This window comes from Hippopotamus amphibius, chromosome 5 (genome assembly GCF_030028045.1).
Source record: "Hippopotamus amphibius kiboko isolate mHipAmp2 chromosome 5, mHipAmp2.hap2, whole genome shotgun sequence".
Classification (NCBI taxonomy): Eukaryota; Metazoa; Chordata; class Mammalia; order Artiodactyla; family Hippopotamidae; genus Hippopotamus; species Hippopotamus amphibius.
Window position 1 is genome coordinate 39,345,062 of NC_080190.1, and position 14,938 is coordinate 39,359,999.

Genomic DNA, 14,938 nt, shown 5'->3' on the forward strand with positions numbered 1-14,938 from the left:
ACCTTTGTCCAGATCAAAGCATAATGTTTTATTATGCTTATGACATTTTAAAACTTTCTTCCCAGCATTTAATTTTTGAAGGCAGAAAACTGGGCCAGACATTTGTAACCAGTAGGTCTCCTAGAAACAAGCTGTAAACTCTCAAACAAGCTTGGACTAGAACCTAGGTACTGCAATACACATGCATGCTTTATGCAATGCATAATGCATTTATTGGAAAAACTCATAAATATCCTACAAAATTATCTTCTCTGACACTCAACTACAAAACTTGGCCTTTTCATGTATACTGTACATTGTGTTTTCTTTTTCTTTTTTTGGTTAAAGCAGTTTCCTGAGGTAGCGTTATGTCTCTGTAGCAATAAGGTGAAAACATCTAGATTATTTTGTCAACTTCAACAACAATCCAGAGATTCAACACCTGTAACCCCAATTTATCATTTTACTTTATTGCTCCACAAATATGGCCCATAGACAAAAATAATAAATATTTTAAGGAAATTTATCTGAATGACATAAAGAATGTCTAGACAGTTTCTAGCTATCAGGTAAAACCTACCCTACAAGATGGCAGATTACATAATAGCACATGAAAACTATGTTCACCCAGTGAGTAGTTTAATTAATTGAAAAAGATTAAATGCCAGTTTTAGTGCCATGTGCAGAAAATCTGAAGGAATGTATATTGTATCTCTGCCTTCCCTTCTCTACCTCCCTTCTACTAATATGGTAATATGGTAGGTTTCCAATGATGGAAATCTTTAAAATCCTCCATTCATGGTCCCCAGTCCCATCTTTCATGAGGCTTTTCTGAATGCTTGTCAGTATCAGATGCTTCACAAGCCGATGCTGATAGTTCCCTGGGAAAGGCTGGTCTCTTCCTGCTTCATCAGATGTATGATTTCATTGTACACGCGTTGAGGAGCATCCAGACCCCAGATGAAGTCCACATGGGCCCATTCAGGAATGCTCTTATGGTAGATGAGGTTAGTCACCTCAGAGAGCAGTGTTCTCACGTCTTCTGGGTTCGAAAGCCAGTCCTGACCCCCAGTCCACATTGCTGTAGGGACCGCCATGTCTCTAACTTTGTACCTTATAGGAGTTGGCTAGAGAAAAAGGAATAGTTTTTAACTGTAGATAATGTCTGGACTTTCAAACTCACCATTTACCTAACAAACATAGTATACATGCCCTGTGTTGTGATGAAAGGCACATGGGCACTAGAGCCATATAGAACTGCATTAACAGTTTCTGTACCAGTCTCTACTTGGAGGTAAAAAATGACTTAACCTCACTGAACCTCAGTTTCTTCATCTGCAAAATGGGGATGATATCTGGAATAACTTACTAGATTAAATGAGAAAACATTTCAATTGCCCGGCACTTTAGGCATTGCATGTTCAATTCTTTCCTTCCTATTAATAAATATTTAACATATAAAGTGCCTTTAAGAGTTAATGCTCATATCTTTTTGAAAGATAATTTCACAAAGTTTCATGAGGCCAGATTTGGAGATATTCTACAGAGAAAGGCAAGAGGATGGAACCTACTGAAAAGAACTTGGGTGTTCAGAGGGATTTTCTGTCCTAACAGAAAGCCCTTGGGACATGCCCAGCTTGACTGTGTCTCCAGAAACATTGGGAAGTCACTGGCCCTGGAACTCAGGGAGTTTGAACCAAGAGGAGATAAAAATTAGATCCCTGCTCTAGTCCCCCATCACCCAAAAAAGGGTATTCAGGATTCCTAATTCTTGACATCTCTCCTTGTTCAAATGGAACTACCAGATCAGGCTGGCTGGCTGAGAGCCCTTGAGATTAATCAGTACCCAGAACTTTCAACAGAAATGTCGGCGCCCACTTCTCAATCAGAAACTCCACCCTGGACCGGGGTTCCAATCCTGGCAGTCCTTCCTTCTCTTTGTGGCTTTTAAGAATTTGAAGTTATAGCATCTGATACTATGAGTTATAATAAGACATACATATGTTGTCTCCATCCATGTTGCTGGTACAGAGCTCCTGAAGCCCTCGGAATTTCCTAAGTGACAGGAGCCACAAAGGTGTATTTTGTTACATTAATGAGGTGACTTTTGGAACAGGATGGGGCCTGAGTTCCAGAAGTGGAGCCAAGCAAGTGATTAGAGGGTTGGAAGGTTCAGTCCCTCCCATGACCTCTGGGGAAGGGAGATGGGCTGGAGATTGAGTTCAATTCTCAATGGCCCATGATTTAATCAGTTGGGCTTATGTAATGAAGCCTCCATAAAAACCCAAAAGAACAAGGTTCAGAGCCTCTAGGTTGGTGAACATGTGAAACTGTGGGGAGAGCTGCACACATGGAGAAGGCATGGAAGCTCAGCGCCCCTTCCCTTGCCCAGAGCATCTCTTCCATCTGGCTGTTCCTAAGTTATATTCTTTTATAATAAACCAATAATCTAGTAAGTAAAGTGTTTCTCTGAGTTCTGTGAGCCAATCTAGCAAATTAATCACACCTGAGAGGGGAGTCATGGGCGCCTCTGAATTATAATCAGTGGGTCAGACAACCTGCGCTTGCGATTGGCATCCGAACTAGAGGACAGTCTTGTGGGACCAAGCCCTCAACCTGTGGGATGTAATGTTATCTCTGAGTAGACAGTTTCAGAACTGAGTTAAACTGTAAGTCACCCAGCTGGTGTTGGAGAATTGTCTGTTTGTGTGGGGAAACCCCCCTCCACACACAGACATTGGAATTTGGTGGTCAGACCTTTTTTTTTTTATAGAATAACTTAGATATGAAAGGTTGGCATATTCTCTGGAGCCTGTAATGTGTTTTTCTCATCTCACAGGTGAAAAGACTGAATGGAATGTCAGGTCCAGCTCTAAGGCTCTGTGATTCTGTGACACCTTTTTGTACGTGTGTTTTCTCTTTCTTTCCATGACCATTTTCTGGCACCCACTCTGCACACATCACTTTAACTCCTGACCTTAAATGTTGATCAATTAAATCTTATCTTGGAACTGGGATGCTTTCTCTAAAGATACATTTTAGGAAACAATGAAGAAGGATCCTAAGAATGTAGCTGATCCCTGTGATTCAGAGTTTGCTCTTCAGGGGCACTGCAGTGGTCTGTCCAATTGCCTAGACTTTTATGTTTAGATTGTTGTACAGAAGTGGATGCTAAGTATAATATGAGACTCTCAAAGGTTCGCCTGTGTGTGTATTCTGCTCCCTCCAGCTTTATGTCTGTGTGGTCAATATTGGTCTACGTTCACATACAAGCTAACCAATGATCTTCAGTGAAGGTTTTATGCTCAGAAAAGTTTAATACTCATTTCTAATTCTCCATAACTTTTATTTTTAATTTTATTCCATAGTATTGCTCACACACACACATTTTCTTAGGTAATATTTTTTCATATTTTTCACTTGCAAATTACAGATTCATTAAAAGTGTGACCAGGGAGAACTCTTAAAGGTTATCTAGTCCAATAATTTTTATTCTAAAGAGGAAGAGATCGAGGCCTGAAGAATCAAAGCAGCCTAGCCATGATCTCACAACTTTGTAGTGTAGAGGCAAAACTAATACAGTAATTCTCACTTGTCACTTAACGTTCTTTTTACTGTACCATGAAACAACCTCACCCCTGCCATCCTCATCTGTGGTTTTTTTTCTGTCGTGGTTTTTGTTTTTAATCTCGAAAAATACCTTCTAGCAGCCACCGCAGGCTACACCCTTCCCTTCACTAAGTCTATCCCATTTTGCTCCCAAGGAACCCAGTACCTTGTTCACAGAGGCAGCCTCAGCAAAAAAGTTCTCTTACTGCATTATAAAAGCGTTTTTTTTTTAACCCCTAAAAGTCTCCTGGCTAAGCTCTGAACTTTTCCATTTTCAAATGAAGTCAAACCAGAATTAATTACTTTCTACTTGAATTCTTTTTTTAATATTTATTTTATTCAAGTGTAGTTGATTTACAATATTGGGTTAATTTCTGCTGTATAGCAAAGTGATTCAGATATATATATATATATTCTTTTTCATATTCTTTTCCATTGTTTTCACAGGATATTGAATATAGTTCCCTGTGTTGTAGAGCGGGACACCTTGTTTATCCATTTTGTATGTGATAGTTTGCATCTGCTCATCCCAAACTCACAGACCATCCCTCTGTGTCTGTGAGTCTGCTTCGTAGATAAGTTCATTTGTGTCATATTTTAGATTCCACATATAAGTGGTATCATATGGTATTTTTCTTTCTCTTTCTGACATACTTCACTTAGTATAAAAATCTCCAGGTCCATCTATGTTGCTGCAAATGGCATTATTTCATTCTTTTTTATGGTTGAGTAGTATTCCATTCTACTTGAACTCTTGTATTTTATTCCCATTTCTAGAATAAACTGCGACTATAACTTCCCTCTCACACATTTCAAAAGGATATATTTTCAGCTGGTGGTAGTTCATTTTCTTACCTGATTGCCTTTTTCCAGATTTTTGGTCTTACTGCCCCAGTCAAATGCCCGGAGTTCCCCAGAATTTACTGCCTAAAAGGAAACAAAAATTTATATGACATTCAAAATGTCACAGGATAACGGTGGGAGGAGGGTGAAATTGTGGTACCAAGTCTGCAATTGTGAGGGAAACAGAGAACAAAAGCTGAGGCCGCTCTTCCCTTCAACTTTAGGATAACCTTCAGGAGAGTGTAAAAGCAAAAATAAGGCCCTTTCAGGGAGAAGACGGTGCTCTAGAAATACTTGACCACCATATTATACAACTCCAGAAAGTGTATCCTCATCGTAGTCTATGTAGGTAGATACCCTGCACAACTCTGTAGGCTACAGTGGGAGAGCACCCCCTAGAGTTGTACAGTGTGGTGATTCTGGGAGAGGATGACCAACACTTAATCCAGTTTAGAATTCTTCTCTGTTTGATTATAAAATCTCTCTCTCTCTCTCATACTAAAATATAACAATGACCTTTGAAGAACAATTTAACTAGCTTCTAAGTTAGAAAAACAGATAGGACCCATGTTTATGATTTATAGATGTCATCATCACTATTACAACTTTTTGCTCTAGTTAAGTCTCCCATTATTGGATGTGATGAATTGGGAGACTGGGATTGACATATATACACTAATATGTATAAAATAGACAACTAAGAAGAACCTGCTGTATAGCACAGGGAACTCCACTGTGCAGTAGAAACTAACACAACACTGTAAAACAACTATATCCCAATTAAAAAAAAGTGAAGGTGGCCAAAAGAAAAAAAGTCTCCCATTTTTTTAACAAAGTGATATTTTTAGTAGGTGAGAATCTAAGGTTAGTGATACTCTAGCTCTCTGTCCTATGTGCATCCCTATTTCCACAGCCACTCAGGGTCACTCTATAGCATCATCTATAATGAGTAATAGTAGGTTCAGTGCTTCTTCACATGTGAAATAATAATTAGCAGTCACGTTGTCCTTGAACTAATTCTGAAGGAACCCACCACTCTGTGCCTAGAGACAGTTCCTGTGACTGGTAATCAGGACATTCCCTTAGGTGAAATCTGTGGCAGAAAGGACTCCTTTGAAAATCTCTTTGGGTAATTAGGTCTACATTTGCATTTTTATTACTACTTGACCACACTGTCCTGCTGGAGGAACCCAAAGGAGAATGTGGAAATGCGATCTTCAGCCTCATCTTTGAGATGGCTAGAGACTGAAAAAGGTCTCACTTGAACCATCTGAATTCACACTTTTAAGGTCCACTAAAGATGTCCTAGGGCCAATTCTTTCCTCCCACATCCTGGAAAGCTTCCGTGCTCTAGATCAAACTCGCAGTTGAAAAAGCATTGACAGAATCACGTGTCATCTTGGAATAAATGTGAAATAACCCTTGGGCTGTCCAAAGGGCATCCTTTGACTATTCCAGACCAGCTGCACAAAGCCCCTTAACAAAGACTAAAATTCAGCATCCTTACCTGGCTCCAGTGCAGGATATTTTGCACAGATGTTCCGGCAGGATTGTGAGCGACATACACATTTGCTCGGCTCTGTAACAAAGCATGAGTAGTTTGTGGGACATGGAAAAACTCACAAGACGTGCACCTTGTCAAGACCAAATCTCCAGGGTGTCAGACTAAGAAATGGGAACATCACTATCAGCAGCTATCTATGCAACAGGAATATACATGTGCACACGAGTAAAAAATGACACTAAATGTATCCCCGGAACCTATAGTTTTCATCGGAGAAAAGCGTCACATTAGACATCTCACGTCGTCTTTTAAAAAACTTTCCTAGAGTAATTAAGGATGAAGGCTCAAGAACTGGGCCTGTGTTCAAATCTCACCTCTGCTGTTTAATTTTGAGGTGACATTGGGAGCATTATTAATCCACTACGTCTCAGAATATTAATCTATAAAGTGGGAATATTGATAATACCTGTGTCATACGGTTGTTCCAGGGAATCACAGCCTGGCATATAATAAAATACTTATCAAACGGTAGCTATTAATATCATTCATTTAAAAAGGAAACAAGTCTTCAGGGATTAAAAATGTGTTTCCCCAGCTGTTGGCAGAGAGTGCCCCCCACCCCCCAGCACCCTGCTGCCTGGCCTCCTTGGGGGATTGTTCCCTCTGCACGGGGATACTTTGCCCAGTGTCTCCCCATTACTGGCATCGTCTGCCTTAAATGACTCGTTGATGTGAGGGATTAAAGACCTGGACCTCTCACGCTAACTTGGGACAATTCTGAAGGGTCATCCCATCTACACAGATCCCTATAGGATCAACTGAGGTTCCTGTTGAGACTGCATCTTGGCTGGACTTCTTTGTCTTTTTTTTTATTTGCCAAACCCCGTTTCCTTCCCTTCTGTAGGCGTTTTCCCAAGGGCATAACCCCAAAACATTCTGCACACGAATCTCCATCTCTCAGTATGCTTCCTAGGAAACCTATGGTCACAATCACCAAGTCGTAGCTATGCCTTAGCAAAACTGAAACTCCCAGACAGCCTATCACAGGACTTACGCTACACACCGGAAGGACCTGAGCAGAAGGAAGAAGTGGGTGATGCATAGCAGTTTTCTCTTTGACTTCTGGATTCTAATCATATTTTTTTACATCTGTTGATTCACTATAGTAAAGCTGCTTTCAGACCTCTTCAATTTTTAATTTATGAAGTTAATGTGTAGTCATGCCCTGATGTTAACCTTGATTCAGCCCACGTGGAAGCGTTTTCCACATATTGTAATGATTTGAAGAAAACGGAGATCCTTGAAGTATCGTTTCTCTGAGTCTTCCCTGGCATTAGCTCACCCTCAAGGAGTGAGACTAGTCACTCCTCGCTTTGTTTGGCAGCACTGAGAATTCCTAGGCTCCACTTACCATGTTCATATTGTTCACATTAAATCCTCCCATCAGTAACATGATGTTGCTGCAAATCTGATCAATAATCACCTGGCTGCAAAGGTATATAACAAACTGTCTGAGAAATCTGGTCTGGTAGAGAAATTCCTTTTCGCCAAACAGTCCCTGTAAACATGAAATGGAATAGTCATTACATTACAGTCAAAAAGAAGTGTCTCTAATGTAAAAGTTACGTCCTAACAAATGGGCTGGAAAACTCTTGTGCACAGACAGGGAATTTTCTGAGGAGTCACATACCTTGATCATCATATCTGGCAGCAACAAAAATTTGGCCCCAGGGCTTTTCGCATGTTTGACAGTAGCTATGGGTGCTAAAGCAAAATACATTTTTATTTTCTGAGCCAGCTCTGGCATGGTGGAAAACGCAATAAAGCCTGCAAAAAAGAAACACGTCAGCATGGATATGGAATATCCTAGAACTAACAAAATGCTTATTTTACTATTATTAAGATATTTCACTAATTACGTGTGATCGTGTTCTAACTCTCTTGTGAAATTATAAGCTCCTTGACAGGGAAAAACCACAGCAACGACAACTCCTCTGTGTTCCCTCTGACACTTAGTATACTTGCTGCCCAGTACTGGGTTCTCAGTGAATTATTAAATTAAATTATTGAGTCCAATAATATGGACTTTGAGAAACTATATGTACATAGAAGTAACCATACATTAGACACTTTGCAGGAGACTTTCATGGTTCCTATTTAATTCTCAGATGCTTGTGAGGTATTTTTAATAAATCTTGAGAAATAGAGAATTAAAGAATTTGTCTCATTTATTGATACGAAGCATGTTCTGTAACATAATGGGTGTGGACATAGCAGAGTTTTGCTTGTTTTCCTGGATCAGTAACTTTTCCGGAACCCAAACTGGAACATAATCTAGTAGACAAGTTGTCTACTGAACTGGATTCCAACTCTTCTTTATGCCATAGACGAGGTATGGGACACTGGTTAAGTCAGCCTGTGCTTCAGTTTCTATACCTATAAAATAGAGACCAATTCTTGGAATTATAAAGAGACAATATCTTTGGGGCCTTTGGGAGAAAAGGTTATCATATACAGCCAGGGCATGGCCACTGTATTTGAAATACTATACATCTATTTCAAAAGAGCCTGTATACTCTCTGTTTAAGCTGATGTTTGCAGGTTGTGGGGGAGAAGCGTGGGCAGAGAGAAACTAGAATCTCGTGGCCCCAAAGAGGATAAGGCCAGATCTGAGAGAGGTGTACGATGTCTGATCCCACCTGGCTGTGCACCACATGTTCACATTTCTTCTGAGTATACAAACCTGATTTTTTGGGAACCTACCCATAGTGGTACCCTGTGAATAGCCGACATAATAGATCTTTTCCTGGCCCGTTTTCTGCAAAATAAAGTTTATGACTGCAGGAAGGTCAAACCTAGCCATCTCATCATAACTACAAAGGGAAAAGACAAAGGTATAATCAGAAACAAACAAAAGCAGCCGCAGTGTTTACAAACAAGCCCGTGAGTTGCTGGCCCCATCAGTTTCTTACTGTGCCCCTCACAACACTCAGAATGGACTTGTTTCAAACCTGTGATGCATGGGTGCCTCTGGGGTCACAGGCTGTTAGCAAACTGCTGTTTTCTCTAGATATTATCATAGAGAAATAACCATCTTAATGAATATTTAGTGAGCACAAGCTCCACCTCATGCTGGAAGTGTCCTGTTATTCTATTAGCAGATCGGCACAGGGCCATGCAGTTTCTTTATATGAAAAGTATTAAAGATACTGCAGGGCTTCCTTGGTAGCACAGTGGTTAAAGAATCTGCCTGCCAATGCAGGGGATAAAGGTTTGATCCCTGGTCCAGGAAGATCCCACATGCCATGGAGCAACAAAGCCCGTGCACCACAACTACTGAGCCTGTGCTTTATAGCCTGTGAGCCACAACTAATGAGCCCATGCTCTGCAATTACAGAAGCCTGTGCACCTAGAGCCCGTGCTCCGCAACAAGAGAAGCCACTGCAATGAGACACCCATGCACTGCAACAAAGAGTAGCCCCTGCTCTCCATAGCTATAGAAAGCCCACACGCAGCAAAAAGACCCAATGCAGCCAATACAAATAAATAAGTAAATAAATAAATTTATATGAAAAAAATAAAGGTACTGCAGGGACCCCTCTCTGGTGAAATAGATAAAGAGCAAGTTGAATATCAATAGGTAATTTAAATAAAAACATTTAAAAACTTTTGTAAGAGTGTGAGAGATATGTCAATCAAATTGATGGTCCCTAAGCCTTATTAGTTCCCCGTATATTTTTAATACTGCCTGGCCTCAATTCCTTCTGGGGATATTAGTCCTTGTCATCAGCCAGGGAAGAGTTAGTCCCAGGATATTCATCCATAAGGAAATGGACCTACAATTCTCCCACTGCAGTCTCAATCACTTAACCCCAACCACCATTCTCATCCCATTCATCAGCCCAACCTTCTACTTGGGGAACCCGATTTACATCCCCCAAAGAATCACTAGTCAATTAAAATAATTGGGAGATATTACATTGGGATATTGATGAGCCAACCAAAGTAAATTACTTACCTACCAAAAGCTACAATTTTTTACTCAGTTCTCCCAAAGATATCCATGTCCACCTCCATGCTCAAGATTTTTATATACCTGAAAGCCCAGAACTCATCTTGGTCTATGGAAAGGGTCTTGTGTTTCCGAGACCAGGTGTTTCCCCTGCTGTTTCCCAGCCACACGTCAAAACCTGCATCTGCTAGAATGAAGCCCAGGCTGTTGTTGGGCAGGTTGGATATCCAGTTGCTAGCATCTCCAAGCAGGCCATGCTGCAGTAACACCACAGGCCTGGGACCTACAAAAAAGTGAATTTCAGCAGCGTGAACTGTTCTGCACCTTTCTGGTTATCCCTTAACGTGAGAAGGCTTTCAAGTTAGACAAACCTGTGTTCAAATCTTGGCTCACTAAGCTTGATTATCCTGGCCAGTTACTCAACCTTTCTGTGCCTTGATTTCCTCATGAAAAAATAGTATATTTTTGTTATGATTAAATAAAATAGTGTATAAGAAGCAAATGGCACAATGCCTGGCATGGGGAAAGAATTAATAAAGTTTGGCTTCTATTCTTGCTTTTGTGTAGTTATTATTACTAGACTTGTCTGGGATCAGAGGATATTAGAAATGCCCCAGGAGGTAGTATAGTGTAATGATTAAGATAATTATTTATAATAATCACAGCTACTATATATTAATAAAAAGAAATTATGTTATTATATCTTAATATATTATTTATATATTACAGAATTATATATGAATATATGTATATATAAATATTATAATACAAATCGTATACTATATAACATATGCTATTAACATAAAATTAATATATAATATAAATATAAAATATAGTATTATACAGTATATATAATTATTACATACTATTAATATACAAACATATATACACATATAAAAATACATATATACACAAATATATTTACTTATATATTAATAATATATAAACATATATTATATATAATTATTAATATTATCATATATGCATATATATGTAAGTGTATACACACACACCCCCCACTCATGTAATGGTTTAACAATCATGGGCCCTCATGTCAAAAGGACCCACAAGCCAACTTGAAGGAGCTCCCACTGTTCAAACATGGGAAAATTTGAGCATCAAAATGAATAATGATGATATAAATTATACCCCATTGAATAAATTAAAAATTCATGAGTCAACACTGCTATCAATACAAAATGAACAAATAATTACAGAAGAAGGAAAAGTTCTTACTTACAGTATAAAACCAATGAATAAGTACAGAAAGACTGATGGTGTTATAAACTCATCAATGGATGCTAAAATTAATGTGTAAAAGTTTGAAGAAATACAGGATATTTATGTATCCTGAAAGTATCTCCTCACAAATTATTTACCAATTACAAAGGGAAGAATACTAAGTTTATGGTAGAAAAATAGCTGACACCCCCTTAACAGAGTGATCAAAACTAATATTGCCGAATAGAACTGCCTGACCTCTTAGAAGACTGTAGCTCCCGTCATTCAGTGAACTGAGTCCATACAGAGTCTCCCTATAGGACAAAGGTGTTTCTATAACAAACTTACCCAGCATCTGGGCAATCTTCATGAATTCCGTTTGCCTCATTTTATCCCTCTAGGGAGAGAACATGAGGGCTGCTAGTGCAGGACCAGGAGAAAGGAACTCAGAGTTATTTTAGGTTTTCCTTTATGTCTGGTCATTGAGCTCATTCATCCTCTTAGCCCTCAAAGAGGTGACCTCAACATGAGGTGATCCAAGCAAGGTGGAACTATGCTCCCCTTTGGAATCCTAAGGACATTTCCCAAGATTGGGACCAATTCAGCCCTCCTTCAGTAACATGGTTTGTACTTGTGGTTCACCTAGTGAAAGAACTGGCTTACAAATGATTAATTTCATTTCAAATACCCTCTAAAGTCATGGACTTTCATCTAAATTATAGCTAGCAGGTGAGCATGTAAGGGCTCCTCAAAGATCTGTCATTTCTGAGGATGGCCCAGCCTACTTTCTCTCTTGATGTAAATATTTGAAGCTAACAACGAGAGTTGGATAAAATAAAATTCTAAAAAGGCTTTTGTCACAAGCTTATGGACATCTTTCAGTTGTCTTCAGGATGAAATTCATTGGCTCTCTTTTTGAAGAGGCAGTGAGAAATCTATTTTTCCATCATTGCTGAGAGATTTCTTCCTTAAAGCGGTCAACGGGAGTTGCAGGAACAACATCAGCCACTAGAGGGGAGTATTCTGCACCGACTGGACCAAAAAGGCTGATACCTTGAACTCCAATTGCCTGGGCAATGAGTGAACAGTCTAAATAAACAGGACGTGAGAAAACCAAACAAAACTCCATCCATGAATAGGTGCTGCAGGTGACCCCTAAATTTATGAACTGCCACAGTCTCCCGATGGATTCAAAGAACCATGGCTTGCTTACCCCTAGGATTTATGGGGCTTAGTGAGATAGTTCTCTCTGTGTCTCCAGGCTATATATTTATTTATATAGAATTCAGTCATTCACTCCACATATGTTTATTGGCACCTGCCATGTGCTTGGCACTCTTTTAGGTACTGGTTATAGCCTTGAACAAAATTGATAAAGTTTCTGTTCCTGCTGAGTTTACATTCTGGTTGGGAAAGACAGATTATAAACAAACAAGCAAATATCTAACATATCAGTGGTGTTAAGTGCTGGAAAGAGAAGTAAACAGGATAAGGGGCTAGATCTCAATAGTTGACAAGGGCTTGCTATTTTGAATAGGGTGGTTGGGGGAAGCATGGGATAGAGAAGGCCTGAAAGAGGAGCCAGGGCCAACTGCACGGATATCTGATGGAACGAGAAGTGTAAGTTCAAAGGCACTGAGATAAGGGCATGCTGGACCTATATAAGGCACGACTGTTCAGCTGGTATAAAAAAAGCTGCTTTTCAAAAAGCTGCACAAATGTAAATTGAAATAAAATAGAACCCTGAAGCTTCTTTATACCAAAGCCCAATAGCATTCACCCAGCATTTTCTTGTCCTAGTTAAGAGCATGGGCTACACTGGCAGACAAATCTTAATTTGAGTGCAGATTTTGCAACATACGAACAGGGATTAGCAGAAACTCTCCGGGCAAGTTACTTAACCTCTGTGAGTGGCAGTTTCTTAGGATTCTTGTGAAATTTAAACAAGACTAACACAAATAAAGCACTTAGCATTGTACCTGGCATACAGAAAGAACACAATAAGAGATAGCGTTATCTGTACACATGACAGATAATGTAGTTGCTGTTATAGAGTTAGAGTAGTAAAAGGAATAGAGCCAAATAGAGATGGATAAGCACACTTTAATGAGGAATGAAAGTGAATTTCTTAAAAGCCAACAATAGCCGAAAATCCCACATGGAAAAAAAGTGATTATATGAACTATGGAAACATGTACCAAAAATTTAAAATGTACATATAGGACCCAATTCATGAAAAGACTTTAGTGAAAAACTGGGCAACATCTTTAATGTTTACAGTGCTGTCTGGATGGGGAATATAGAGTGTGCTAGGGTGGGCATTAGATGCCATGTGGGGTTTGCATTCTTCACGAGCAAGGGTCTGCTTAAGAGATCTTCAGTGGGTATTTGATAATATCTATATAGGAGGGTTTGGGGGAATGAATTAAGTACTAGAAGGGATCGAGAAATGAACTTTTCTTGAAGGTGTTTTTGAAAAGCAAACACTGTGTTTATTTGAGATAATTGAGGATGGGGCAGTGGTGATGGGGACTGTGAGGGAGCTGAGGGCATATTTTGGCTGGGACAATGGGCCTAGTCTGTACCAGAGACCCAGCCTCCCTCTACACACTCAAATCACAAGGAAGTCTTTATTGCAGGGAAGATTGCCATGTTGGGGTGACACAGGGTAAATCATACCTGTCCTCCTAAGTTGCACTAGGCCCTGAGGAATCCTGTTGAGAGAAAGGATATACCCATCTTCTGTTGAGACTTCATACTCCTCACAGGGATAACCTTTATGATGGACGATCTCACTCTATGGAAAAAGCACAATTTTTTGTTTGTTTGTTTCAGTTCAGTTCTACTCTCAATGATTTCATGGTTATGTTCTCAATGATTATAAAGTAAAAAATAGATTCCTTGATGATGGAAAAGATAGACATGAAATTCCTTGCTTTTCCATAGCTAATTATGTTACAGTAAAAAAAAAAAAAATCAGCCAACCCTCTCCAGTTCTCATTTTATTTTTAATGTGGAGATTGAACTAAAAGAATGTGGGCCCTGGACCAAGAGCATAGCATCACTTGGGCACTTGGTAGCAACACAAAATGATCAGTTTCCACTCATACCTATCGAATTGGGAACTTGGAGGCTGGAGCTCAGTAATTTGTGTCTTAACAAGCTCCTTAGAAGATTCTTTTTTTTTTTTTAAATAAATTTATTTATTTATTTACTGGCTGCATTGGGTCTTCATTGCTGCACATGGGCTTTCTCTAGTTGTTGCGAGCGGGGGCTACTCTTCATTGTGGTGCACGGGCTCCTCATTGCAGTGGATTCTCTTGTTGCGGAGCACGGGCTCTAGGTGCGTGGGCTTCAGTAGTTGCGGCACATGGGCTCAATAGTTGTGGCTCACGGGCTCTAGAGCGCAGGCCCAATAGTTGTGGTGCATGGGTTTAGTTGCTTCGTGGCATGTGGGATCTTCCCCAAGCAGGGCTCGAACCCATGTTCCCTGCATTGGCAGGCAGATTCCTAACCACTGTACCACCTAGGAAGTCCCTCCTTAGAAGATTCTGATGTACTCTAATATTTGAGAACCACTGGAAAATAACACTGATTCCAAAAGCAGGGCATGTGTCTGAAACATCTGGGGCACTTAAACATAAATATTCCTGGGCCCACTTTGGGTTAGGGATCAGATAATTCCAATGTAGCCAATGGGGCAGGACAGCTTAGGAGAACCCCTGGTCCATGTATTCCCTGAGGTTCTTTTCAGCTCTAAAATCACAGAC

The 14,938-nt window shown here is 39.8% G+C and overlaps 1 protein-coding gene across 2 annotated transcripts in view; it reads right to left on the reverse strand.

The window, feature by feature from the left end:
• Window positions 1–428: 428 nt before the first annotated feature.
• Window positions 429–14,938, reverse strand: part of LIPM (lipase family member M) — a 31,636-nt gene continuing 17,126 nt past the window's right edge. Inside the window, exons 3-10 of one of the 2 annotated variants that reach the window (XM_057735936.1) lie at window positions 13,848–13,965; window positions 10,032–10,230; window positions 8,699–8,808; window positions 7,626–7,762; window positions 7,347–7,493; window positions 5,939–6,010; window positions 4,444–4,515; window positions 429–1,106 (exon numbers count right to left, since the gene is read on the reverse strand). In XM_057735936.1, coding sequence (XP_057591919.1) covers window positions 837–1,106; window positions 4,444–4,515; window positions 5,939–6,010; window positions 7,347–7,493; window positions 7,626–7,762; window positions 8,699–8,808; window positions 10,032–10,230; window positions 13,848–13,965 — 1,125 coding nt within the window. In that variant the 3' untranslated portion in view covers window positions 429–836. The remainder of the gene's footprint in view (window positions 1,107–4,443; window positions 4,516–5,938; window positions 6,011–7,346; window positions 7,494–7,625; window positions 7,763–8,698; window positions 8,809–10,031; window positions 10,231–13,847; window positions 13,966–14,938) is intronic. The other variant, XM_057735937.1, reaches the window with a different exon arrangement.